Source organism: Delphinapterus leucas, chromosome 1 (assembly GCF_059928025.1).
Source record: "Delphinapterus leucas isolate spDelLeu-1000000601 "Yukka" chromosome 1, BTC_Dleu_Yukka2, whole genome shotgun sequence".
Classification (NCBI taxonomy): Eukaryota; Metazoa; Chordata; class Mammalia; order Artiodactyla; family Monodontidae; genus Delphinapterus; species Delphinapterus leucas.
The window spans coordinates 53,030,098-53,055,977 of NC_143129.1; the positions used below are offsets into that span (position 1 = coordinate 53,030,098).

A 25,880-nucleotide genomic window follows, 5' to 3' on the forward strand; every position below is an offset into this window, starting at 1 on the left:
GTGGGGACATTTCCTGCCGCCTTTGCAACACTACGGTGTCTTAAGGGAGGCTGTGCCCCATTCTGAGCTCCAGGCCGGGAAAGTGAGGGCCAGGGCAGCCCTGCCAGGGGAGACACCAGCTCACTGCCTCCCGGTTTGCACCTGACCATGTCCCTGGCCGAGACCATCAGCCTCTGGAATGAAGGGGTGCAAGCAGCCGACAAGAAGGACTGGAAGGGAGCCCTGGACGCCTTCACCGCTGTCCAGGACCCACACTCCAGGATTTGCTTCAACATCGGCTGCTTGCACACGATCCTGGGAAGCATGCCCGAGGCGGAGAAGGTGAGTGGAGATGCCTGTGCCCGTGGCCTCCCCCGGGCCTTTGTCATTAGCGGTTCTCAGCTCGGCTTCTCTTTAGAAACCTCTCAGGAGCTTCGGAAGCACAAAAGCTGCCCAGGCCCAACCCACCCCCAGAGATCCCGATTCAATTGGCCTGGGGAGGAGCCTGCGCGGCCACAGTTTTGAAAAGCTCCCCAGGTGGTTCTAACAAGCAGCCGGCTGGGAACCCTTAGCTGTGGGTTATGCTCTCCTTTATTCTCCATCTATTACATTCAAATCATTCTGGAAACTTTCTTTAACACCTTTTTGAAAGCCTCCCTACTTTATGTTTTTTTCTATCAGCTGCTAGCCACAGAGTTTCCATCTCACTGCTTCACACCTGATTTTAAAGCACTGATTTTGGCTTTCCGAGATGTTCCTGTGTGTGAGCTTTGCCTGCCCAAGAGATCAAGAGAAGGTGCTTAAGAAAAATCGGTTTCATCTCAAGTGACAATTCTGATCAATTATGTGGTGCATTCTTTTAAGGATTCTGAGGCCGGTGGAAGGAAAGCAGACGGTGATTGATTAATGATGTCTGCCGAGGACAAGTTGTGGGATGTCATGGTAACTTTCTCAGCTATTTTTTCTCTCATCTTCCCTAGTATGGGGCTGAGCATTCTCAACAATCACTTTTTCAGATTGGGCATGGTAAGCTGGAAACGGTATGGCGTTTGGAAGCAGAAAATCTAGGATCAAACCCCAGCTCTGCCTCTCTCTGGACCTTTGGTCTTCAGGAAGTCAAGTAGACTTCTGGCTCTCAGCTTCTGGAGAGGTTAAACATCATGAAGATTGAGTGAGGCACCAACTATTATTTTAAATTAATTTTTATTGGGGTATAGTGGATTTACAATGTTGGGTTAGCGTCTGCTGTACAGCAAAGTGAATCCGTTATTCATATACGTATATCCACTCTGTTTTAGATTCTATTCCCATATAGGAGGCACCAACTAGTAAAGTGCTGTGTAACTTCACACCACTGTGTAAATGTTAGTCCTTATTTTTACCTTTTACTGCAAGTCTTTGCAAGGTGGTGTGGACTCCTGGCCCCTTGAAAGGGCTAATTGCTACCACAGCCATTCTCACCCTGACAAAGAGGGAGAGAGAGGCCGCTTGGAACACCTGCAGAGACTGCCAAGCCTGCCTCCGGCTCCAGAGAGGGCAGACAGGAGTGCAGGGGGGCCCTGCATCTGGCTGGAGGGAGAGGGCCTCCACCTCCTCTCCGGAGCCTGCCCAGGGGCTGAGCAAACGGCACCGCAGATGCACCGTCAGGAGAAGAGGTTGGCAAAGCTCGGCAGCTGGTCTGGGTGCAGCTCTGCCAGCAGGGGCTGTTGCCTCCGGCCTCTCGGGGCTCCTGGGCGAGGCTGTGCGGCCCAGCTCACCTCTCGGCCCGCCCACTCCGCCGTCCACCCTTCGTCTCCCTGCTCTAGGTTTCTCTTTGCTTCCTTCTGCTCGGGCATCTCATTCTTTCTTTGGTTTCATATTTGAGTCCTCACTCCTGGCATTTTCTATGCATTCTTATTTGTTATTATTTAAATTGTATAATATTTCAAAACAGTGAACAAAATGGCCATAAGAACACACATACTGATAATTACCTTAATTGCATAATATTTCTGTAATACATTTATAAAATAAATATTACACTGTATGTAACATTTTAATTAGGTTATTTTCAAATTTGATTACTTTTATTATTTTAATCCTGTCAGTAATCTTGAAAGGCAGATATGAATATCCCCATTTTACGGAGGAGAAAACTAAGGTTCAAGGAGATTAGGTAAACTGCCTCATGCTATGCCACTAGGAAGTGACAACACAGGGCATTCTGACCCCTCAGCCTCCGGTCACCTTCAAGACACGAACCATTCTTGTGACATTTCCTGGTTCACCCTCTGGCTCATCTTACACCTCCTCACTGCCTGGCTGTTCTCCCCACAGGCCTTCACCAAAAGCATTAACCGAGACAAGCACTTGGCAGTGGCCTACTTCCAACGAGGGATGCTCTACTACCAGATGGAGAAGTAAGTGGTCCAGTGTTGCACAAGCTGGAGAAGTGCACAGAGAAACCCCGAGGGGGTCTTGGTGATGCCAGACCTGGTGTTTGAGCAGTATCTCCCCAGCCTCTGTTGGGAAGCATGACTGGACCTTCTCTGGGAAGTTATGCAATCAGTCAGCAAGAGGCAGAAGCCCTCTCCGGGGAGGGAAAGCAGGCCTGCTGCCCAGTTATGGCCCACAATGAGCCTATATAACCACCACAGGCTAGGTGTGGCACCCCACCAGTGTTCCTGATGGGTCATAGCCCAGGTGGTGATACCTTGTCCATCAAGGGAGCATCCGTGGGGGTCTACTACTATGAGGTATTGAGCTGTCACACAATGACGATTGTCATGAAACCACATCAAAACCTTCCTTCGTTCCTGCAGAATGTGTTTTCAAACACCCGGTTTAATCCATTCAATGAGATATAATTCAGCCACCAAAGTGAGAGTATAAGCAACATTATATGTACAAGAATATATTAAGGGCTTCCCTGGTGGCACAGTGGTTGAGAGTCCGCCTGCCGATGCAGGGGACACGGGTTCGTGACCCGGTCTAGGAAGATCCCACATGCCGCGGGGCGGCTGGGCCCGTGAGCCATGGCCGCTGAGCCTGCGTGTCCGGAGCCTGTGCTCCGCAACGGGAGAGGCCGCAGCACTGAGAGGCCCGCATACCGCAAAAACAGTCATCTAACAGGGGGAGTCCCACCCCGTTTTAAACACAAAGCAAGCCTTTTGAATAATGTCAGTTCTTTCTTTCTCCCTCCTCCTGGGCCCAGATCTTTAACCATCCTGATGGGCAGAATTATGAGGAGGATTTTGTTGGGCTCATTCAACCCCAGGGAGACACAGGCATTGTTATTTCACAGCTGAAACTCAGCTGCTGAGCCTGCTCGCCAGAGAGGCAGGAACACCCGCAGGTTAGTGGTGACAGAACCTCACGCGTGCCCTCCGAGAGGACCTTCCGTGCTCTCACAACCAGGCAGTGGAACGTGAAACAGGACACCTGCCTTTCCACCTGCCTGCTTCTTGGCTCAGTGAGTCGGAAAGAACAGAGATGCTTACCTCGCCCCGCTTCAAGGGAATGCCTTGAAATGCTTCTTTCTTCTTAAGGAATGACCTGCCTGCTTTTTTTTTTTTTTTTTAGCGGTACGCGGGCCTCTCACTGTTGTGGCCTCTCCCGTTGCGGAGCACAGGCTCCGGACACGCAGGCTCAGCGGCCATGGCTCACGGGCCCAGCCGCTCCGCGGCACGTGGGATCCTCCCGGACCAGGGCACGAACCTGCGTCCCCTGCATCGGCAGGCGGACTCTCAACCACTGCGCCGCCAGGGAAGCCCTGACCTGCGTGCTTTTAACAGGTTTTACAATCAGCTTTATTAACAAGGATGTGTTAGAGGAAACCATCCTTCTGTTTCAAACGCAGGTCTCCTGCAGCCCCTGCAGCTGTGGGACTTCCTTCCAACCAAATGATGACAGAATGTCCAGCTTCCCTCCCCCCACCTTGCCGCTACCCTGGGACCTTTTGGCCAGCCTGCCCTCCTGGCCCGCTCCAGGCTTCCCTGAGATCAGTGTTCCAGCTTCTACAACTGTGTATTTTTATCTCCTGATAATAGTTAATACAGTATACGGTGTTCAGTAAGCATGTAAGGAAAGGTTAATATATGAACTTAATGGCCAGTTTTAGAGCTGGACCTATAAGTATTAATAATAATAGTAAATTATTATATATATTAATATGTAGATTACATTACATATATATATAAATAAAAATAGTAAATTACTGTGTGTGCCAGGCACCGTCCTAAGCACCTGAATGCTTTGTGCTATTACTATTCTCTACTTCTAAAGATGAGGAAACAGAGAAGTTAAGTAACTTGCCCTTTGTCACTAGATAGTAAGTGGCAGAGACAGGACTCCAGTCTAGGTGGGTGTGACCTCAGAGGTTAGCCCCAGGAGCCTCAGAGGTGGCCAGCTTCTCATGCACTATGCCCCTTGAGCATAATACACTCCTTGTAAACAGTGCACTTCCTATATCAACATGGAAGCTGAGGCCAGGGAAGCAATTTGCCAGGGTCTCCCAGTTAGCGGCTGGGCTGGCCGCAGTCTCTCGGCCCCTGTCCTAGGGTGCCTCCTAGGGTGCCTTCATTACCCCACACCACCTCTCAAGGGTCCCCGCCAGCCTGTGTCCAGATCCCAGGCTTGCCTTCAAGAGAAGCCACACGTGGCAGCTCTGGGTTCGACAGTGGCCGGGGGACTTTTGGTTCAGTTGCTTGCTGGGAGCCACCAGACAGCCACATTTGTTCCTGCCAGGACAGGGGCTGGCGTGGGGATGGGGAAAGCTTGATTTTTGCTGCTTCTACCCACTGCTGTCTGGCAATGGCTCCCTCCCACCAGGGCATCTGTGGAGGTCAGGGGCAGGCCAAGCAGGTCTGGTCCAGGTCCTGCCCACGCCCCCATGGGCACTATTTTTTTAAGTGGTTTTGGGGTTTTTTTGTTTGTTTGGGGGTGTTTTTTTGGCCGCACTGTGTGGCATGTGGGATCCTAACCAGGGATCGAACCCGTGCCCCCTGCATTGGGAGCCCGGAGTCTTAACCACTGGACCACCAGGGAAGTCCCGCCCATGGGCACTGTTGATATGGTCGGCCCTATTCTCCACCACGAATCCAATGACAGCCGCCCTGATTCACCTTGAGCCAGTCAGCACAACGCCAACCCAACAAAGCAGAAGGGCAGTGCCAGAAGTGATAGAAATGCTGTCTGGCTTAAGTGATGCTTTCTGTTTTCTTTTTCCCAAAGCGTGTGGAGGAGGAGGGAGGGGACAGGAGACTACAAAGGCCACAAAACCAGTAGCTAAGCTGGACTCAGGAGAGAAAGAGAAGAGAAAGAGAAGGCTCTGGGCAGGAGGGTGATGCCAGTGGCTGTGAGGAGGGGCCCCTTGGAGCTGCGTCAGGCTGGCCTGGCCTGGCCTGGCCTCCTGGTGGGAAGCAAGGCACAAGCCATGCTCTGATCAGCCCCGTGGGGACGTGGAGGCCAGCAGGTGCTGCTCTACTTAAAGCTCCCAGGGGAGACTGAGGCTCTCTTGGGAAGTGACAGGCTGCTTGTCAGAAAGGTGGGAGGTGTGTGCAGTCAACAGAGACCAAAATACCTGTGGCTGCCTGAAACTGGGAGGCTGGCAGGGTTGCTGGCATGCACAACCCCAGGGGGTGCCGTTCACACTGGGTTCTGTGGGATGCTGGGGCTCAGGATTGGTGAAAAACTAGAGAAGGTCAAGAGAGGTTAGACAGGCTTCTTGTCCTAGTGAGACGGATGCGCAAAGAGCAGCAGACACACATTTTATTCTTTATGCCTCCGTACCTTCAACTGGTTTCTTTCCTGCAGATATGATTCCGCCCTTAAAGACCTTAAGGAGGCCTTGACTCAGCTTCGAGGGAACCAGCTGATCGACTACAAGATCCTGGGGCTACCGTTCAAGCTGTTTGCCTGTGAGGTGAGAAGGAAGGGCCCAGCCTGGGCAGGGGTGGCTGCTGGCTGAGGGGCAGCTGACAGCTGAGATGCACGTCGATCTGTTGACACATCTGGGAGCCAGGAAAAGGCATTTCGCCTCCCCTGCCTTAGGACTCAGATTTTTCCCTTAAGAAAAGACTCAGAATAATTGCTTCGGGCTCCTCATGGAGTCCTCAGTTACCTGAGTGCATGGATTTGAATAATGTGAGGCTCAAAGAACCATGTAGAAATGAGTTTGCTGGGTTCTCTGAAGGGAGGCTTGGCTGCACACGAGTATGTTGGCCTGTGAAAGTTGTCACAATAATTTGTATAATTCAGGTGAACAGACAATTTTCTCAGCATCATACCGACAAATCCAAAATCACGGGTTCACTTGCCATACAGAGCCTGCCTTAACCCTGTGCAGTTCCCAAGTTCACGCTCTTTGCCATGCATGGTCTGACCTCATGTACTTGGTATATACCCAAAGAGAGAGTGAGGACAATTTAGCACCAAGCTGTCCCCTCCTGGTCAATAGAACAGCTCAGAGCACACAGTTAGGAAAGGTCTCCATAGAAGGATAACTTATATTCTGTATGACCAAGACGGAGAGGCATGTCTGGCTGTGACTTCATAGGTTCATGTACTTTTTCCAACCCACCCTCTGCACTCCCGTTCTAAACCCCAAATATATACCAGTAGCTTTAAAACTAAAATTCATGCAAATATCATAGATCTTTATTTAGAAGAATTGGTGAAAAAATGTCCCCTTGTTTTAGTTTCTCAGACAGGAGAAGCCAAGTGTCCCCAGGGTCACTCAAGGCTAATAATAGAGTCCACAGCTGCCTGGGCCCCTGGGGATACACGTCTCCCCACAGCCCCATGACAGGATAGCAACTTACTTCAGTTCTCCCACACTAGGGAAATGAGGCTTTTCGGTGGGAATTGGCTGGCATTTGGCCGGCTTCTAGAGTACCGTCTCTCAACTGTGGTCCTTTTCATACGTTGGACCAGCTCATTCTTTATTGTGGGGACTGGCCTGTGCATTGTAGGGTGTTGACCAGCATCCCTGTCCTCTACCCACTAGATGCCTATAGCACCCCACCCGCAGTGTGACAACCTAAAATGTCTCTAGATATTGCCAATTACCCCTGATTGAGAATCACTTACACAGAACCGCTAGAGAAAGAATCCTAGAATGGTACTATCAAAGCAGAATTCCATGGGAGGAACGTTCCCCCTCTAATTGGAGGTGAAATGACTAGGGGGCAGGAAATACTGGCTGTATGGGCTTCTCTGTAAGCGAGGCTGGACTTTTCAGGGTCCCGTATACCACATGGGACACTCCAGTCACTTCCCTACTTATAAAGCCACCGCTTCCTTCCCACCAGGGTTCTGAGAAATCACACCATCCTTTTTGAAAAGAGGCTGGGGCTTTTCCAGTCATGGAGTTATAAAAACCTGTTGCTAGAAAAGGTCTTAAGAGCAGGTGGCTGAGAACCAAACAGGAAGTTTTAAATGACTTCGAGCTCTCCTCTCTTCCTGCACACGTGGTCAGGGTTGGGCTGGGCTGGCCAAGCATGTATGCAGAGGGCAACAGCTCATTGCTGCTCAGGAATAGCCCAGGAAGGGAGCCTAGATCTCTGTGTCTGGGCTTGGTCCCTGTGTCCATCGTTCGGCACCAGCCACTAACTCTATGGAAAAACCAACCATGCCTCCATCCATACTTGCCTTGATAAACTGTCCTTTTTAACTGGATGAGGCCCTGGACCAAATCACAGTGTGGGTGGCAGGCTGGTATAGAGACGTGTATTAATTATCTGCTGTTGATTACCAAATTGCTCTACAGCTGAGTGGCTTAAAACAGTACTGTTTATTCTCTCACAGTTTCTGGGGTCAGGAACCCAAGCTTGGCTGGGTGGTGCTGGCTCAGTGGCTCTCATGAGGTTGCAGTCAGGATGTTGGCAGGGCTGCTGTCATCTGAAAGCTTGGCAGGGGCCGGAGGACCTACTTCTAAGGTGCCTGGCAAGTTAGTGTCACTGGTTGTCAGGAGGCCTCAGTTCTTTGCCACATGGACTTCTCCATAAGGCGGCCTGAGTCCTGTGATGACATGGGCTTCCCCCCGAGGAAGTAATGAACCAAGAGAAAGTAATATGGAGCCTCAGTGTCTTTTATAACTTAGCTTCAAATGTCACACCCCCCTCATTCCCATAATATTCTATTGGCTACACCTGTCAGCTCCCTTGGATGTGGGAGGGTGAGAGTCACGGGAGCCATCTTGGGATCTGAGAGACAGGGATCAGATCCCTGCCCAACACTTACTAGTTGTATAAACCTAGGGAAGTCACGTGTCATTTATTAGCCTCAGGTTCCTCATAATCTGTAAAGAAAGGCTGAGCACTTACCTCATACACATTTGCTAATAAATTCACTCGTTTTTGCATACCTTTATAATGCCTGCTGGTGTCAGGCAATGGAGGTCCAGGGGTCCACAAGACAGTGCCAGCTGCAGAAGCTCATGGTCACGTGTAATGCGAGGTGATAAGGTTAGGGCAAGAGAAGTGCTGGGGAAGGACTCTGGAAGCACGGAAGTGAGGCCCCCACCTTGTATGGTGGTTGTGGGGTTAGAGAGAATGCAGATAAAGTGCCTGGCCCAAAGAGGCGGTCAGTAAACGGTATCGTTGATGATGGTGGTGATGATGGTAAAGACAATGACAAGGACAGACAGCACTGATTTCCAGGAGCCCCAAGTTCTTCGTCGATTTAGCCTTCTGACCGCAAACACAAAGAAGCCCCAGATGGCATCAGTCTGCAGACTCGGCCCTGTGATCTTCCCCCAAACCACGTGGGCTCTCCCCGAGAAGGCAGGCGAGACCTCTTTGCTCAGCCTCCTGGCAAGTCCCGAGATAGTTCCCCAGATAATAGTTAATGAGAGTAATGAATTCAGCCCCTAGTGTGTGCCAAGCAATTGAACTCAGTGCTTTATGCGAATTATTTATTTCTGACAAAAATCTGGAGGCAGGAAACATTACTATCACCACTTTATAAGGAAGCCGAGGCCACATACTAGCAAACAGCCCTGGGGTACCTCCACTGCACTGCCTCCACATGTTACAGCTTGGAAGGCCAACAATCCCCTTCTCCAGCCGGGCCTCAGTTGACCAGCTCTACCTCCTCTCTGAGGCCTTAGAGAACTGCCCACACCCCACCCCGGGGCATCAGGCTGTGACTCCCATCACTTTCACCTGTGAAAAGCTTGCAGCATCTCCTGGCTGTTTAGTCCTGCTCCATACATGCTGCAAGGAGCCCTAAGAACTTGCTGCACTGTCGTTAAAAAGAAGTAAAGTAAACCCTACTTGTTAGCTGCCATCTTGATTTTCTCCCACCCCAGGTATAGTGCTGCCCTGGGTTTGTATCGAGCCTCTTTCCACCTCCAGTGGACTTTTGCCCATAGAGTTTCCTCCTGCCCGTATGACTAAATCACAGTCTTATTACTCCTGTGTTCTGCACAGGGTTCTCTTGGTGCTGACGCCGAATGGTGCATCTGGAACCCTCTCTCTCTCTCCATCCCACACCTGTCCAGTCTTTGAGCCCTGGCTCAGTGGCAGAAGCTGGTCTGGGAGGCCCCAGGCCTGTATTTTATTCCCAACTCTTCAAGGGGCCTTGAGCACATCACTGTTCTCAATGCCAAAACCACACAATAATTCCAGTCCCCTGCTGACCCACCTGGCTGTTGAAGGAACGCACACGAGGTTGGATTTGTGCATTACATGATGTTTTCTATACGCCGTCCTTGTGCTAGATATAACTCCGGAGCAAGATTGATTGTATTTTTGGATATTCCCAGGAGAGCTGGGAAAGGGAGAAACGTCACCAGGCAACATTCTGGGAACACACGTGCAAGCTCTCCCCTGCATGGACTCTAGATTCCGAGCAGCCTCAAGCTTTATGTTGCGGCCTGTGCTTTTCTAGGTGTTATATAATATTGCTTTCATGTACGCCAAGAAGGAGGAATGGAAAAAGGCTGAGGAACACTTAGCATTGGCTGTGAGCATGAAGTCTGAGCCGAGACATTCCAAAATCGACAAAGCCATGGAAAGTGTTTGGGTGAGTGCGCTGGGGAAGCAGGTGGCAGGAGGACTTGCTTGGGTTTTTGTGTTTGTTTTAGTGCACGTGCGGATCGGGAAGTCGTAATCGTGGTGCTTTTACCTCCTCTGAACTCTGGGTAACACTGATCTTGGGGCATGTTTCCATGTGGTATGGGACAGCAGAGCCCTCCTTATGCCCCTCTGAGGGGTGCCTGGTGGCAGCCGGGGAGAGGGAGAGGCTGGGGGCTGGGGCCAGCACACAAGGGCAGAGGCTGTGCCCGCTTGCTCACCCCTGGGTCCTCGTAACCTGGCTCTGTGCCAGGTGCACAACAGCTCTCAACAAAAATGCGTTGATTATATGAACGAATGGTGAAAAGTATCCATAGTTTGAGCACAGCTGGGGATGCAGCTGGTTTTAAATAAGATTTTTAAACACCAGGAACAAGGGGGCTCAAGTCAGTCTGTACATGCCTATCCATGTCTGCAGACACCAGTCCCAAGAGAGCACTGTCGTGGGCCTTGCTTGGGTCAAGGGCCACCTTTGTGGTTGTGGTGCCTCCCGGGCCGTGAGTGACCACCCTGCCTGAGCCACACAGAGTGCGAAAGGGGCAGCTCCCCTAGGAAAAGAGCGTGCTGGGCAAGCAACACCCATAGATGTCCTCATGGCCTCTCGGTATAAGGCGATTGTGAACCCAAATGGTCCTACCTTAGACATCCTGAAATAATAACAAGTCCGGCCCTGCACGTTGAGAAAAAGTGCTCTTGTGAGGTTATCTCAACGGATCCATGCATCCATTCATTGAGGGACGCAGGACAAGCATCCTTAGCCCCATTTCACAGGTAATAAAAGACCATGTTCTCTGTGTTTTAGAAACAGAAGCTGTATGAGCCAGTGGTGATCCCTGTGGGCAGGCTGTTTCAGCCAAATGAAAGGCAAGTGGCTCAACTGGTCAAGAAGGATTACCTAGGCAAGGCCACGGTAAGTGAGGTCACTCAGCGTCCCCTGAGATCCCTCCGGCATGGGCCCTGTGGAGCAAGGGGAGAGGGACTCTTGGGAAAAGGGCACCTGCCTTGTGGCTCTGCCCTGGGAGAGCAGCAACTTCTAACCCAGAGGGTCAGCAAGCCCATCCTTAGCTGCCCTCCACTTCTGTTCTTTTTTTTTTTTTGCGGTACGCGGGCCTCTCACTGCTGTGGCCTCTCCCGTTTGCCCTCCACTTCTGGAACCAAGTACCCGCGAGAACAGATCCAGGGTGTGAGAAAGGAGGGAATCTTGGGGAAAACCACAGAAGGATGGGGAAGCAGTGCTGACCGAGCCCTCACACCTTCCTTTCTCAATTTCAGGTTGTGGCATCTGTGGTGGATCAAGACAGTTTCTCGGGGTTTGCCCCTCTGCAGCCACAGGTGAGGCGGTCCTGTCCTTCTCCACGGATTGAGGTCTCCAGAGCTCTCTGTGAAACAGCCAACTGGGGAGAATATTTGTGCTGAGCTGCCTCATTTTAAGGGCTCCTTCAGCTGAGCTCTCAGTGCCGCTGAGGGTGTCTGCATGACCATTCTCTGTCACGGGTCCCATGACTGGTGGGAGAATGAGGCAGTTTTAGGCTTAATCTCAAGTCCTCAGGAACCAACACTCCTGCTTCTCCCCAAATGCCAGGCTTCACTTCTCTAAGTTCTAAGAGAGCTCTGGTGTGTATCGTCTCTCCCGAAGTCTTGACCGTTCTCTCAGGAAATTGAAACACAGCTAGGGAAGGCTTTTTCACAATGCCTCTTCTCAGACAGAGGACACAGGGGCTGGTAGGGGACTCCCATGGGACCCGGGGCCTGAGGCCGTGGCTCTTGTGGCTGCATCTGTCTGCCAGCGTCCACAAGATTTCCTCGGGAACACAGGTTGGGGGCCCAGGGTGAACCATCTTTCTGCTCAAGCTGGGCTCAGAGACACAGATCCAGATGGATTCGGTGACAGTGGGTCTAGAAATGTGAAGGCAGAGCTCCCTTATGAAGGGAAGAGGGTAGGGCCGGCTAAGGAAAATTCCAGCTCTGCTGCAAAAGAACCGTGATGGACAGGAGTGTCGGTCCACACTAGCAGAGGGAGGCGTTTCTGAGCGTGGCAACCACGGTCCAGTGTACACACACCCAGTCACCCTGAGAGCAGCGCTGACAGCCTCCGGGGTCAGAGAGATGACCGCTGGCTCAAAATGGGACCGACACCGGGGCACTGGAGGGTAAGATGAGCAAAGGAGGAGAGCAAGAGAGGCACAATTCTTTGACCTCTTTCTTCACCATAAAGTTGAAGAAAGCCTTGCGGGATTCCCTTGGGCTTCAGGGCAGCCAGGCGACTCCCAGAGGGGAAGAAGCCCGGATAACTGGGCTCCGTGCTACTCAGTGTAGAACAGGGAACACACCTCAAAAGGAGAGTCTTGCCTGCTCAGTGGCCCTTGGGTCCATTTTTAAACACCCACGAGTGTCATGTGACAGAGCAGACAATAACTATAGAGCAGCGCTTTGGGAAACTGTTCCAGGAAGGGGATGGAGCTCAAAGGCAAAAGCACCCTCATGACACCGTGTTACTCTGTGATAGCTGAACTCCAGAGACCAGGTGTGGCTCAAGATGAATTGCTGTGCTGGTGAAACCTGGGCCCTGGGAGCTGGTGGGAGGTGTTATTTTCCCGTGTTTAGTCAGGGCACAGTGTCCTCTCCCTAGACAGTGTTCTGATTGAGCCAGAAATGCAGTCTTTGATATTCTGGTCTGGAAGGAGGCTTAAATTACCGTTAACCGTCTGTTCTCTCTCCCCCTCCTTCACTTACTGTCCTGCCCTTCTTCATTTCTCCTGAATGTTCAATAGGCAGCTGAGCCTCCGCCCAGGCCCAAGACCCCAGAGATCTTCAGGTAAGTTAGATTTAGGCCAAAATGCAGACTACCCAAACTCCAAGCCTGAACTGATGGCAACAAAGGGCTGAAGAAGGTGAAGCTGGGGTCAGGGGCCAAATCCTGTGCAGTTTAGCCCAGCATGCCCGCTCCTCCTGCTTTCAGGGCTAGAAGGGAGTGATGCAGGGGACGGAGCCCTGGCTGTGGTGGGGTCGACATGGGGGTCTGGCCACAGCTGTGTGGTGGCCCCGTGTCCCCAGGTCAAGGTGCGCCCAGAGAGTGAGGGGTTGTTGCTGAAGTGCAGCAGTGTCCGTGGAAGGTCGCCGCTGGGGGGCCGCACGCCGACCTCAGGGTGGAGAGCTCTCTGCGGGACGCAGCCCCCTCGGAGGAGGGGAGGCCGGGCTTCTGGAATCAGGCGAGCAGAGGGATTCCAGAAGCTGGAACGGCACGTCCTTTCCTGTGTGGGCGTTTTTCACTCCCTATTGGCACCCGTTTTCTGAAGGAAGAGGAAGGACTCAAGAAAAAGAAGTCATGTTTCTGTAAGATGAGAAGCCAAGAATGACATAACCTACAGCTTTCTTAAGCGTTATCTCTAAGTGAGGAAACAAGCCTGGCTCCCGCGCCCGATAGGGAAGGGTGTCACAAAAGCTGAAAAAAGTACCAAAGCAACTATAAAAGTCAGGGGGCTGGATTCGCTCATTCCTAAACTCTCCATGTGCTGGTGGGGGCAGTATCCCCTATATACATGAATCTGGTGTTTGGAAACAAAAGGAGGGGCTGGAGGGAAAGGCAGGAGCAGAGTGGGAGGGAGGGAGAACCAGCAAGGCCAGAGTGAGTGGAGGGAACGTGGGCCTGCCTCAGTCACACGCTCCGAAGTGGCACAAATGGGACGCCCCAAGAGCAAAGCAGGCCTTGAGGAAACGGTAAAGGGGAAACGACATTGTACAAGGCACAGCTAGGCAACCTCAAAGCTCTTTACACTCTCCCCCAAGCCTCCCGGCTCATCTCTCCCCCCGCCTGGTGGGGGGCTCATCTCTCCCCCCGCCGTGTGCCTGACCCACCCCCATGCTGGCTCTAGGTGATTGCTCTTCCCCCGTCCCCAATTCATCTTCCTCACCCAGCGGGCTCTCACCCACCTTCACCTTGCGCCCCTCCTCTGATTGGGCTCTACCCAGGCTTCGGCGCTGGCTAAGCATACCCAGGAAACTTCCTCCTCAGAAGGGAAGGGAGGGCAGGGATGGCAAGGCCTCGTTATGAGTGTTGTCATATTTCTTTTACTCTTGTGCCACTTGCACGTATGGTTACGGAACACGTTCACGTGCAGTTTCCTACCGAGTCCTCTTGGGACCTCAGGCAGGCAACCTCCCTGCTCAGGGTCACCTGGGCAGTTAGAAGTGGAGTTAGAAGGTGCCTGGAGTGAGCCGGCTCCATGGCCATAGTTGCTGGTCCATAGCGCCACGGGATGGGATGCGGTCCAGGCTAGACGGTGGTTGGGATCTTGTATCTTGTGTCTATCCCCTCTTCTTCTCCCCCCCTGCCTCCCCCTGCAGGGCTCTGGAAGGAGAAGCCCACCGTGTGCTGTTTGGGTTTGTGCCTGAGACACCAGAGGAGCTCCAGGTCATGCCAGGGAACATCGTCTTTGTCTTGAAGAAGAGCAGTGATAACTGGGCTACGGTCATGTTCAACGGGCAGGTATTCAGAGGACCAGGGGTGGGCTTGGGGGCACGGGATCCTGGCAGCACATGGAAGAGCTTCTTGAGGAGCAGTACCTGCTACCCTCTTTCAGCTGTCCACCCACCCCTCCCCATGTCTCTGGGCTGTTCTGAGGTGTGGGCACTGATGAGCGCATCTCTATTTCCCACTTTCTGGCTCCGTGGTGCTGCACTGCAGAAGGGGCTTGTTCCCTGCAACTACCTTGAACCAGCTGAACTGCGGATCCATTCTCAGCAGAAGCCCCAGGTACTGTAGTGCCAAGGTCTGACCTGTTCCCCCCACTTGCCCCCCAAGCCCCCCACTGACAGACCACAGAGGAGAGAAGAGCAGCGCGGAAGAGGCGCTGAAGACACACTAGTCCCGAGCCCACCTTGCATTGGTACCAGCTCCCCAGAGCGGAACCTGGGCATGAAGGAAAAAACCCAGATGTGCTGAGTAGAGACATTGGCAGGACCTACCAGGCCCCCACAGCTCTGTGATTCCTCCCGGTCAGGGGTGACTTGACCAAAGCTATAGCCTATGAATGTTAGGTCTTCCCAGAATGTCCTCTTCACCTGGAAGAATAGTCAATGTGTTGGCTGGTGAAATCCATTCAAATTTAGAAATCTGCTTTAAAACACTGAATGAGAGCAGGCCTTGCCAGCCACTGATTCTGATGCTGCTGCCACCGCACCCTCAGCCCCCATCTCAGTGACCTGCCCTTCTGCCAGGCCTGGGGAGTGGTCTTTGTTAGATCCATGCAGATTTCTGATGGCAGTGGACCCTGTCTCTCTCTAGACTATGCAACCAGTTGTCCTCTGTGGGCTTGGCCTTCCCTGGCCAGAGTCACTATGTCCAGATGACTTCACAAGTTCTAACTGCCATGCAAATGGGAAGTGGAATGTTTCCTTTGAAGGGGCAAGATGTGGAGTGAGAGGGTGAGCTAAGACAACTCAGGGTCCTACCCCACCTCCAGTGGGTTTCCAGTGTGGCTCAACGGGGTGATCAGGCAGCAAGGGCCTTTTACCTGGGGGCTAGGATCCTCATTTCTACCGTGATTGGCTTTCACCAGGTCAACTTTGCGTCCCATTTAACCAACACTTTCCTTAGTCTCCCCTGAATGTTACCACCACCCCCAGCTTTTAGGAAGTCGTTTGCATCTGGCTCCTTTCCATGGGGGTCTGCAGGGTCTGCCCTGCCCCCAACTCCTACCCCTGCCTAAGAACTGTGTCTGAATGAAGGTTCTCACCCTTTCTTCCTGTTCCCTCCAGGAGGAAACCTCGCAGGAGCCTGATATCCCAGGTCCTCCCAGTTCCAGGGCTCCTGGGAGACCCCAGTTGTCACCAGGTTTGTGTCTCTGGAGCAACATCCCAGGGCTGGGTGTAGCTGCTCTCCCAGCCTTCCAGGGAAATGTGGTTTCTTGTCCTCCCAGCGGGCCGCTCCGTTTAGGACCGCAGGGCCCCAGAGGCCCCTCTCTCCTGTACCGCTCACCACTCACCGACCCCAAACATAGGAAATCAATGGCCTTCCTGCCTGCCTGCTCCAGAACACTGGTGGGGCTTGGGCACATGTAGCTGCTTTCTAGGGGCACTGAGTGTCCCAGCTCGCTCGTCAAGTACTGAGACCTCACCCCAGGAGGAAAGTTTCAAGTAATTGCTTCACATGTTTACTTAAAAGGCGGATGCAGTGGCTCTTTTCAAATGTCTGAGGAACTCTGTCTGGAAAAGAAACTGCTCTGCAGAGCCCTGAGGGCTGGACAAAGAACCACGGGGCAAATGTGAAAGGCAGACTCTCCTGATGTGTGGAGACGGCTGCCCTGGGAAGTCAGGGGCTTTTTGTCACTGGTACAGATTAAGCCGATTCTGAGTAAGTGCTTGGCAGAGATGCACTGAATAGGTGGCATGTCCAGATCCTAGGTCATGCCCACCTGGTCATTAGAATCACTTGGGATGCTCCCCGCCCCTATTTTTATTTTGAAAATATCAAGCCTACAGAAAAGTTGAAAGTATAGTACAATAAACACCAGAATACCTTTCACATAAATTCAGTAATTGTTAACATTTTGGACCATATACTTGCCCTGCTCCTCTCTCTAATATAAAATGTTTTTCTCGTGGCTGAGCCACTTGAAAATAAGTTACAGACTCATGATACTTCACCCTACACTTCAGTGTCTGTCTCCTAAGAACAAGGACATTCTTCTGCATAAGCACAATATAATTGTTATATCTAAGATAATGTTAATATTATATCTTAATTATATAATATAAATTGTATATTTCATATTCAAATTTCTCCTACTGCCCCCCAAAATGTCCTTGATAGCTTTTTTTTTTTTGGCATTTTCTGTCTAGGGGTCCAGCAAACATATTCACCTAGGAAGATTTTAAGAATTTGGATTCCTAGGCCTTTGATTCTGGTGTTTTAGGACTGGAATCAGGCTTAGGAACCTGTATTTCTAGAAAAAACTTCCCAAGTGATTCCAGTGATCAGCTGGGTTTTAGATCAGTGATCTTTTTTGATCATGCACCCCTCCCCACCATGGTGAATATCTTTAGAATATCTTTATCTTCTCTTATATAAATTATATACATACTGCTATATTAATATATTTTGCACATTAGAAAACATACACAAAAATAAAGGACAAAATGAAAATAAGTGGTTCTAATATTTCTTCTAGTGGCCCCTGGCTCATCTTACACTCTCTGATTTTCATTTCTACGGAGCCCACTGCTTTAACTGACCTTTGGGAGTCTTGAATGATACCACTACACCAGCAGCACTGCTGTTAACTGACTTTGGGGAATCCCTCCCTAACCCCATGGGTTGGTGAGAATGTGATGGTCCTTTGATAATTACCTATATCCTCCCTAAATCAGAGACTTGGTTCATCTGTGTGTTCATGGCTTCGCCCTTCACATCACCCCAGTGATTTATCCTGCAGTTTATTACAATTAGTAATCATCCCAGAGGTTAAAGGATATGAAGTTGGGTGCCCTGTTCTAAGAGGTTTCCTCTTGTATATGGCAGGGGCTGGCCAAGAGTGTTCATTCATCATTGTCTTTTGTTTTATTCCTTACCTTCTTCATTTAGGTCAGAATGAAAAAAAAGAGCCCAAGGTAACTTTTTCTTTTCCTTGTACTGTTTTAAGTGGTAGAGGAAGGAAGAGCTTGGGCTGCCCGCTTAAGCATGTCCACGGGTGTGTCTCCCTGGATTACAGAAAGAGACCCAAAGGAAGGGTAGACCAGATGCTACTACACATACAGGGACCAGGGACACCCTCGACAGTCCCTCCCTCCTCCATGCACACACTGCCTACTGGCCCATGGCTGGTGGGCCAGATCTAACCCAGCAGGAATTCTTATCCAAGTGAGAGCTGGGCTGGAGGACAGGGCTCTGAAGGCCCTCTCGTGTTACTGTGAAGCCAGGTACTTCTTGGCCTCTCCCTGTCACGGGGTGCTCCCTGTGATCCGGCATGTTTCTCAGAGGAAGCCTCAGACACTCATGAGTTCCCTTTGCTTGCTCTCCCCACAGGAAGTCAAGCTCAGCATCCCCATGTCCTACACACTCAAGGTGCACTACAAGTACACAGTGGTCATGGAAACGCAGCCCGGGCTCCCCTACAGCCAGGTCCGGGACATGGTGGCTAAGAAGCTGGACCTCCTACCGGAACATACTAAGCTGAGGTGAGCTCCACGCAGGGGGCAGTTAGGGGGACAGCTGGGGAGCCTGCTGCTGGCCTGGTGGATGGCAGTGGAGGATGGTTCTGCACTGATGCTCTCTGACTTGATTCTTCTTCATTATCTCTACCCAGCTATCGGCCTCGGGACAGCAGTGAGCTGGTGCTCCTTTCAGAAGACAGCATGAAGGATGCCTGGGCCCAAGTGAAAAACTACTGCCTGACTGTGTGGTGTGAGAACACAGTGGTGAGTGCGATGAGCTCAAGGGCATCTAAGGCCATGTTTCTAATGGGCCGCTTCCTCAACAGCAGTTCAGCGTTTACCCGGCACCTTCTGTGTGCCTGTCACTAGGCTTGGTGTTAGGGATACGGTGGGTAACAAGCCTCAGCTCTGCCTCCGTTCCATTGCATCCTCACCTGGGTTGCAGCCAAGAGAGGGTTTCCCACAAGAGAAGAGCAGGCCCAGGCGCCCAAAGAAAGCTTCTAGTCCCTTCCATCTGCTGCCACACCTAATTGTTTCAATGTTTAGACCCACCCCTATCAAGCAAGGTTGGAATGAAGTCATAGCTTGAGGCTGAGCTCACAGCCATTCTTCACCTTAAGTTTCCACGGGTTAGAACACTTGGGAGTGAAAGAAAGTAGTGAGCATTTATTTCACAAAGAGATGCCTTGGATAAAAACCTCCTACGAACAGCAAAGCATCTATTGAGAACTTCCCATGTGCCAGGTACCAGGCAGTCTGTGTATAATTCTCATAATCCCCATAACTCTATGAGGCAGGTATTGTTATCCTATTTTGTAATTTAGGTAACAAGGCAAAGGGAGGTGAACCTGACCAAGATTACACAGAGCCTGCCTGTTGTACTCTTGAACACCTCGCGATACTAACAGTAAAAGGGCAGGCTATCTATAGGACCTGAGATCTGAAAAGAGTTAACTGACTTTCCAGTAAGAATAAAGGGAGTCAGGAGCAAAGTTCGAGGCTAAAAGTAGTAGCTACAAGTTATTACTCTTGGACTTTGTCCCTTAGTCTCTCAAGGAAAAGTTGCCATTTCTTTTCATTGTAGATGTTAACTTTTTCCCCCCAAAATGGTCCTTGGAAACCATCCATCTGCTTTCTGTCAACATACTTTTTTGTTTGCCTTTTATGTGATTTCACATTAGTGGATCATACAGTATACACTGATATATTGTGTTTTAGTAGTCCATTCCTTTTGAATGCTAAATGGTATTCCACTGTATGGATACCACAATTTGCTTATTCATTCACCTGTTGGTGTACTTTTGGGTTGTTTCCAGCATTTGTCAAGTGACATTCTTTTTTTTTTTTTTTTTGACATTAATTCTTCAACCAACATTTGCTGGGCTCTTACTGCTCTCTTAGATAGGCACTAGAGATATAAAAACTAGTTAAGACACAGGCCCTTCTTGGGGGGAAGACAAGGGCAAACAGATGACTACAAAGCATGTGTTAAGTAAACTGATGGAGATGCACGAATGCCTTACTGTGTTATATAAGCACTCAGGAGGGTATCTCACCCAAAGAGGCTGGAGGGAAGTGGGACAAGTCAGTAGCCTTCCTAGAGAAAATGATGCTGAAATTGTCTTGAAGCTTATCCGGAAAAAAGTACATAGAAATTAGCAAGGTGGAGGAGGTTAGGATGGATGTGTTACACAGATGGAGAGAACAGAGGGAAGACCACAAGAATCACCATAATGGGAAAAGGGGGCTCAGTGCTACTGGATGCAACCGGGACAGCGGCTGGAGACAAGGTTGCAAAGGCCACAGGGCCAGATCAGGGAAGGCCTTGTACACTGCTGTGCCAGGATGATGCTGGGAGCAGGGAGAAAATAGTGAGGCCTTGCTTTGGATTGATGATTCAAGGGGCATATGAGCAAGACAGGGAGCTCAGCTAGGCTGGCTGGTGGGCTTCCTCTGAGTACTCAGCTCCCCATCCACAGTCTGGAGGCTGGGGTGTCCCGACCAGAGTCCGTGAGTCTGCAGTCTCTGCTGTCCAAAGCTGTTGTTGAGTAGGGTCCCAGTGACACTTCGGTTCTCCCTCTACTCACCTGTGTTTCCTGCTTCAGCATTTGTCGACTGTGGCATCTGCAGTTGTATCAGTCTAGGGGGTATAAAATTAAATAGTTCCTAAGTGAATCCTTGGTCAGTTACTAGTTTTCACGTGCAAGTAGATTTTGAGGCCATGGAAATGACCAGAGTGGGAAAGCTATTCCAGACCATGCAGGCCTTGGGCCCACAGTGTAAGGCAGAGTCCCTCCACCAAACCCGCATCCCTACAGCTGGGCAGGGGCTTCTGCTCAGTTAGGGAAGGGTCTCTTTGGTAGGTTCTCACTCAAAGGCAAATGTTCGATGGAAAGAAAAAAAATGAATGGGAGGGGAAGAATTAAAGAGGATGGGCCTGGAGGAAGGCCCTGTAGTAAACCCCACAAAGTAAACCTTGTGGTTATCTAAGAGTTCAGAAAATTGCCTTCAGGAAGTAGAGACATTGGAGCTGAGACGTCCTGGTGCCTCTGGCTGAGAGGAAAGGCCCAGGACCCTGAGGGTAAGTGCCAGTCCAAGGGGTCCCTTGAAAGTTTGAAAGGTCACTCTAGGTTTTCCAATTGTCTGTTTTTGGACTAATCCCTTCAGTTCTGTCTTTAAAGGATTCTGCTTAGGAGTTCTGCTCTGAATGTGAACTACTTCACTGAAAAGGGTTTTTTTTTTTTTTTTTTAATGTTTGAAATCATTGTTAATTTCTGTAACAATTGTTAACTCCTGCAGGGAGTTTCTGATTAATAGATTTGGGATGGCGCAGAAAATTTGCATTTCTATAACAAGGTGCCCAGTGTCGTGGGTAGTGGGGAAAGGGTGTTGGATTTGGGAGTTAGAAACCCAGGTCTGACTTTAGGTTCTGTCACTTACTTGTGACTCAACCTCTGTTTCTCCATCTGAAAAGAAGTAACAATAGTACCTATTCTACCTTTTTCAGGATTACTGTAAGGTTTCAGTAAGATTTTAAGACTATCTACAGTCCTGCATACCTTTTGGTTTCATTTATCCAACCATCCGGTGTTCATAAAGTACATGCCAGGTCTATGCTAGGTGCTGATCACAGACTGGCCTTTCTGAGTTTATAACCCAGGTGCTACACTGACATTTTGCTGACTGATGCTGACTTTAGTGATGTTCAATGTTCGCTGCAGGAAGTTAGGAAAACTAACAGGCCTTTTATTATTTCAGGGTGACCAGGGCTTTCCAGATGAAACTGAAGAAACCAAAAAATCTGATGCTAATAACCAGACAACAGAAGCTCAGCTTAAGGAAGGGAGCCAAGTGGTAGCACTCTTCAGCTACGAGGCTACCCAGCCAGAAGACCTGGAGTTTCTGGAAGGGGATGTAATCCTGGTGTTATCAATGGGTAAGTGCTACTCCTGGATTTGAGTAACTAATTCACATGTTAGCAGGAATAAATTCAAGAGCAGAGAGAAGAAAACATCAATAAGCTACAAACTTTAGCCGATGTTTTCAATATCCTGCCTAGCTTTCAGCCAGAGGGAGCAAAACTGAGCGCTGACCTTTTCATCTGATGCTCTCTCCTGGGCAGGGAAGCAACAAATGGCAGACTTAAATCACATTTTGATTATTAAAGATTGTTTTGGAAGCCATGGATTCTCATACCAGAACTAATGAATTGGAAGGTGGTTAGAATCATTTTGCCTTTGCACCAAACCACATGATACTGATCTTCTGCAAACTACAGTTCTTTGAATTGATGTACTTTTCGAAGATGAAGGAAGAAGGGGATAAATTTTGCCTTAAGAAGCAACTATTCAGAATTGCTCTCTCTGGCAACTTTCCTGGATGTTACAAATCAAACACATTTAACATTGAAATAAGTGGAGGGTTCTAATTTAGTTCTTCTCAAACTTAAGTATGCTCATGCATCCTTTGCAGTTTGTGAAATAAAACTCCTTGGCCCAGCTCCAGAGATTCTGATTCGGGTCTGGGGTGGGGCTCACTAATTTGCTTTTTTTTTTTTTTTTTGTGGTACGCGGGCCTCTCACTTTTGTGGCCTCTCCCGTTGCGGAGCACAGGCTCCGGACGCGCAGGCTCAGTGGCCATGGCTCACGGGCCCAGCCGCTCCGCGGCATGTGGGATCTTCCCGGACCGGGGCACGAACCCACGTCCCCTGCATCGGCAGGCGGACTCTCAACCACTGCGCCACCAGGGAAGCCCTAATTTGCATTTTTAACAAGCTTCTAGGTGATGCTGGTCTACTGACCATACAGAGGAGCACCGCTCTAACTCATGGTTTGACACAGTCTTATTTCTCTACCTGGTAACAAGCAAGAGTCACATCAAAAGCTTCATTCACATGGCTGAAATCTTGTGCGTTAGTAATGCAAAGTAGTGAAAACCGAACACTGCTATTATAACAGAAAATCTAACAGGTTAAGAAACGAGAGCAGGAGATTTTAAAGTTAATGGGGTAAAGAGTGAGTGTACGAGACTGTGGCAACTAACTCAAAATATGAGTAATGAAGTGCATATCTTCTGAAAGGGAGAATGGAAACTCAGTTGTAAGAGTTGGAGTTAACTCCCCACACCATTTTTTAAGTGTCAGTATCAACCAATCAGCTCAATTGTCCAGAGGTTTTTTTTCAGGGTTGGGGATAAGAAAAAGACAAGTGAATGCTCTGAAAAACCTTCAGGGTAGGTATGCAGAGAAGGTGGCGTACTCTTTACTGGGATACGTATAAAAGTCTAAGTTGGTCTAATTCAGAAAGTATCCATGTAATATTTTGATATTGTAACACTTACAGAGAAAACAGAATTCAGCATAAACATTGTGTGGGGCTGAGGGGTGAGTTCAACTGTATTCAACAGTTATGAGAGAGTTTCATTCCAAAAGTTTCTCAAATTTAAAATGTGAATCACCTGGGGAGCTTGTTAAAATGGATTCCGACTCAGGTTTGGGGTAGGACCTGTGATTATGGCATTTCTAGTATGCTCCCAGGATCCACGACAAACAAATGCTGATCCATGACTCACATTATAGGAGGAAGAATCAAGACAACAGTTTGCAATTAGAATCACCTTGAGTGAACTTTAGAAAAAACTCTGATGCCCGACCACACTCCACACTAATTAAAGCAAGAGTTTCTGGGGACAGGATCCAAGCACCAGTGCTGCTGTAACATCTGATACAGATGTCTTACATCCAAAGATGAACTTCTGAACTGGTTCTATGGTCTGGTAGATGGGCTTTGGAGTAGGTCATACATACCTAAGGTGTCTGATATTTATTGGCAGAATGACCCTGAACAAGCTATTATCTCTCTGGGTCTCCTTTTCCTTAGTAAAACGGGGATATTATCTGCAACTGAGTTATGAAGTCTGTGCCTGCACTTTATTAGTCTCAAAATAGGTGCTATGAAAATTCTTATATTTTACAAACATGGACTGAACCCATCACTAGCTCCAACTCTCAATTCTTTGATCATTCACCAGTGAACATTCATTATTAATATATTTAACCAATTGCATGTCCCTTTCCTGTAATCAAAACAAAGATTCCCAACAAAGCTAAAACAAAGTCTTTGTTAAAAAAAATATATCATATCTAAAGATTCATTATTCAATTTCTTTCACTTTATTTCTTTGGTAACATTTTGAAAAGTCTAATTCATTCCTTTGCATTTTATTCCTCCATTATCATGTCTAAGACAGAAACCAATAATGAAATGGCTAAGTCCTATGTTTGCTCTTACCTCCATTTAACTTTCCAAAGCAGACTTTTCCCTGTTAGCACAACTGGGGGGTGAAGGACTGACAAAAGATCTGTGTGCAATATTCAGATGAGGTAATTCTCCTATACTCATTTTAGAAATTGAAGTATACTTTTCCTTTTATCAGTGAATGAAGAATGGCTGGAGGGGGAGTGCAAAGGGAAAGTTGGCATTTTCCCCAAAGTTTTTGTTGAAGAACGTACAACTACAGACTTGGAAAGCACTCCTAGAGGAGTCTAGGATGTTTCACAACCTGCAAAGTTGAAGAAAAGGCGGTACTATCATTTGCAACATCTAGCACGCCTCTGCAGTACACTGTACAGACATCGCTGTTTGGAAGTATTAATTCATCTACTTTTCCCTGTTAAAATTTAACCTATTAGACAGTGATGTGGAACTTAAGATGACGATTACCTTGGAGGTGGCGAGGGGGTGGTGGTTGGAAGAGTCTGGAAGGGCATGAGGGGGTCTTCCAGGGTGCTGATATGTCTGTTTCTTGCTCTGAGTGCTGGCTACCCAGATATGTTCAGTTCGTGAAAATTCACCGAGTTGTATACTCACTATTGGTACACCTCTCTGTGTGTGTGTGATGCCTCAATAAAAAACTTACAAAAACAAGATACCCAGAGTGCAGGCCCAAGACCTAAGTGTAATTACCCCCATTCCTGCACCGTTACTATCACAGACTCCTGGGGCCTCAGGTTACTTTACAGGTAATTCAGAAGGCGCGCGCACAGACACACACACAAAATTAACATTTTGGGGGGTTAACAGTCTTGTTGCTTAAACAGAACCTAGACTGAGTTATGTACCCCTGAAATACAGCTTTTAATTCCACAGAAAATTAAAATACTAGAACTACATCCCTTCGTGTGTTCTCAGGGAGGAACATTTCTTAAGAGTTCAATAATGAATGTGTGCCACTAATAAATAAGAAATGAAAAGCAGCTGTGTTCAGGAAGCCAGCTGGTTAGTACTACCCTACTAGGTGACATTTTATAATAAGTATTCTAGTAATATACATGATAGAATGCTATCGGTTTATTCTGGTTATCATTTAACCAAATGGCCCAGTTTTTCAGGGTTAACTTGGGTGAGAGTTTTCCATAAATACTAAAGACCTGGCCTTAATCCCCCCACTTCCTTTTGTAGAATACATGTGGCTTTGTTAACAATTTTTCAAGTGTGTAGGTGTGTGTGAAAAGCACAGTTAGGAACTGAAGTGTAGACTGAATCAACATCAAGGTGAAAGGGCAGCTGCTGGGCATGCACACACACACTGGTGAGCTGTGGTGCTGGCTTCTGGCACATGCAAAGGCCCAGCAGGCTACCACTGGAAATATGAGACACAACCTGAAGAAAGACAACACCAAAGCAAAGAGCACCAATTACTGCTGCTGCTCATCACACTTAGTGAGTTTACTGGGCCAAAAGGATAAACTATCTCTGAGTTGCTTTATTAAGGGTGACAAATAAGGATAAAAATGCTCAGCTGTTAAAAGAATTGACAGTTTCTTTCTACCCATCCGTTTCCATAATCCTGCATATTGGTTAGGAACATTACTAAAAGCAAAAATAACCCTGAAGCATATTTGATTTTTGACCTTCTTTGCTTTCCCCTAGATGACTTGTAAGTAGTTTAAGTTTTTGTTTTTTAAGTTGGATTTTCTTTTAGGATAAAAAAGAAACAATCTATACACAGATCTGGTTGGAGAGAACATGGTTTAATTAAAGGCAAAGCTGAATTCAGCAGCTGCAGGTCTTGCACAGACAGACCAAAACAAAAAACAAAAACAAAAACATAAACACAAAAGAAAGTTTACTACACAAAACCAGTTTCTGATGTAGATTCTCCTCTCCCTCCTCATTACTCCACACTGAGGATGAT

At 48.8% G+C, this 25,880-nt stretch overlaps 2 protein-coding genes across 4 annotated transcripts in view; one reads left to right on the forward strand and one right to left on the reverse strand.

Moving 5' to 3' along the window:
- NCF2 (neutrophil cytosolic factor 2) lies at positions 1–25,809 on the forward strand. 3 transcript variants are annotated; one of them, XM_089910211.1, is made up of 16 exons: positions 307–321; positions 844–921; positions 2,296–2,378; positions 5,773–5,881; positions 9,850–9,984; positions 10,837–10,944; positions 11,307–11,366; positions 12,806–12,849; positions 14,379–14,520; positions 14,719–14,787; positions 15,792–15,867; positions 17,617–17,642; positions 18,058–18,209; positions 18,338–18,449; positions 21,444–21,621; positions 24,120–25,809. In XM_089910211.1, exons 2-16 carry the CDS (start codon positions 886–888, stop codon positions 24,230–24,232), a joined length of 1,443 nt encoding a protein of 480 aa, XP_089766337.1. In that variant the 5' UTR covers positions 307–321; positions 844–885; the 3' UTR covers positions 24,233–25,809. The 3 variants fall into 3 exon arrangements, with proteins under 3 accessions (XP_022449039.1, XP_089766337.1, XP_089766342.1); XM_022593331.3 differs by lacking the exon at positions 844–921 and having other exon boundaries at positions 1–321; XM_089910216.1 differs by lacking the exons at positions 307–321; positions 844–921 and adding an exon at positions 943–1,150.
- The window catches only part of SMG7 (SMG7 nonsense mediated mRNA decay factor), an 84,134-nt gene continuing 69,364 nt past the window's right edge, over positions 11,111–25,880 (reverse strand). Inside the window, exon 24 of the mRNA XM_089910112.1 lies at positions 11,111–20,325. Within this exon, the coding sequence (XP_089766238.1) occupies positions 20,287–20,325 (39 nt within the window). The 3' untranslated portion in view covers positions 11,111–20,286. The remainder of the gene's footprint in view (positions 20,326–25,880) is intronic.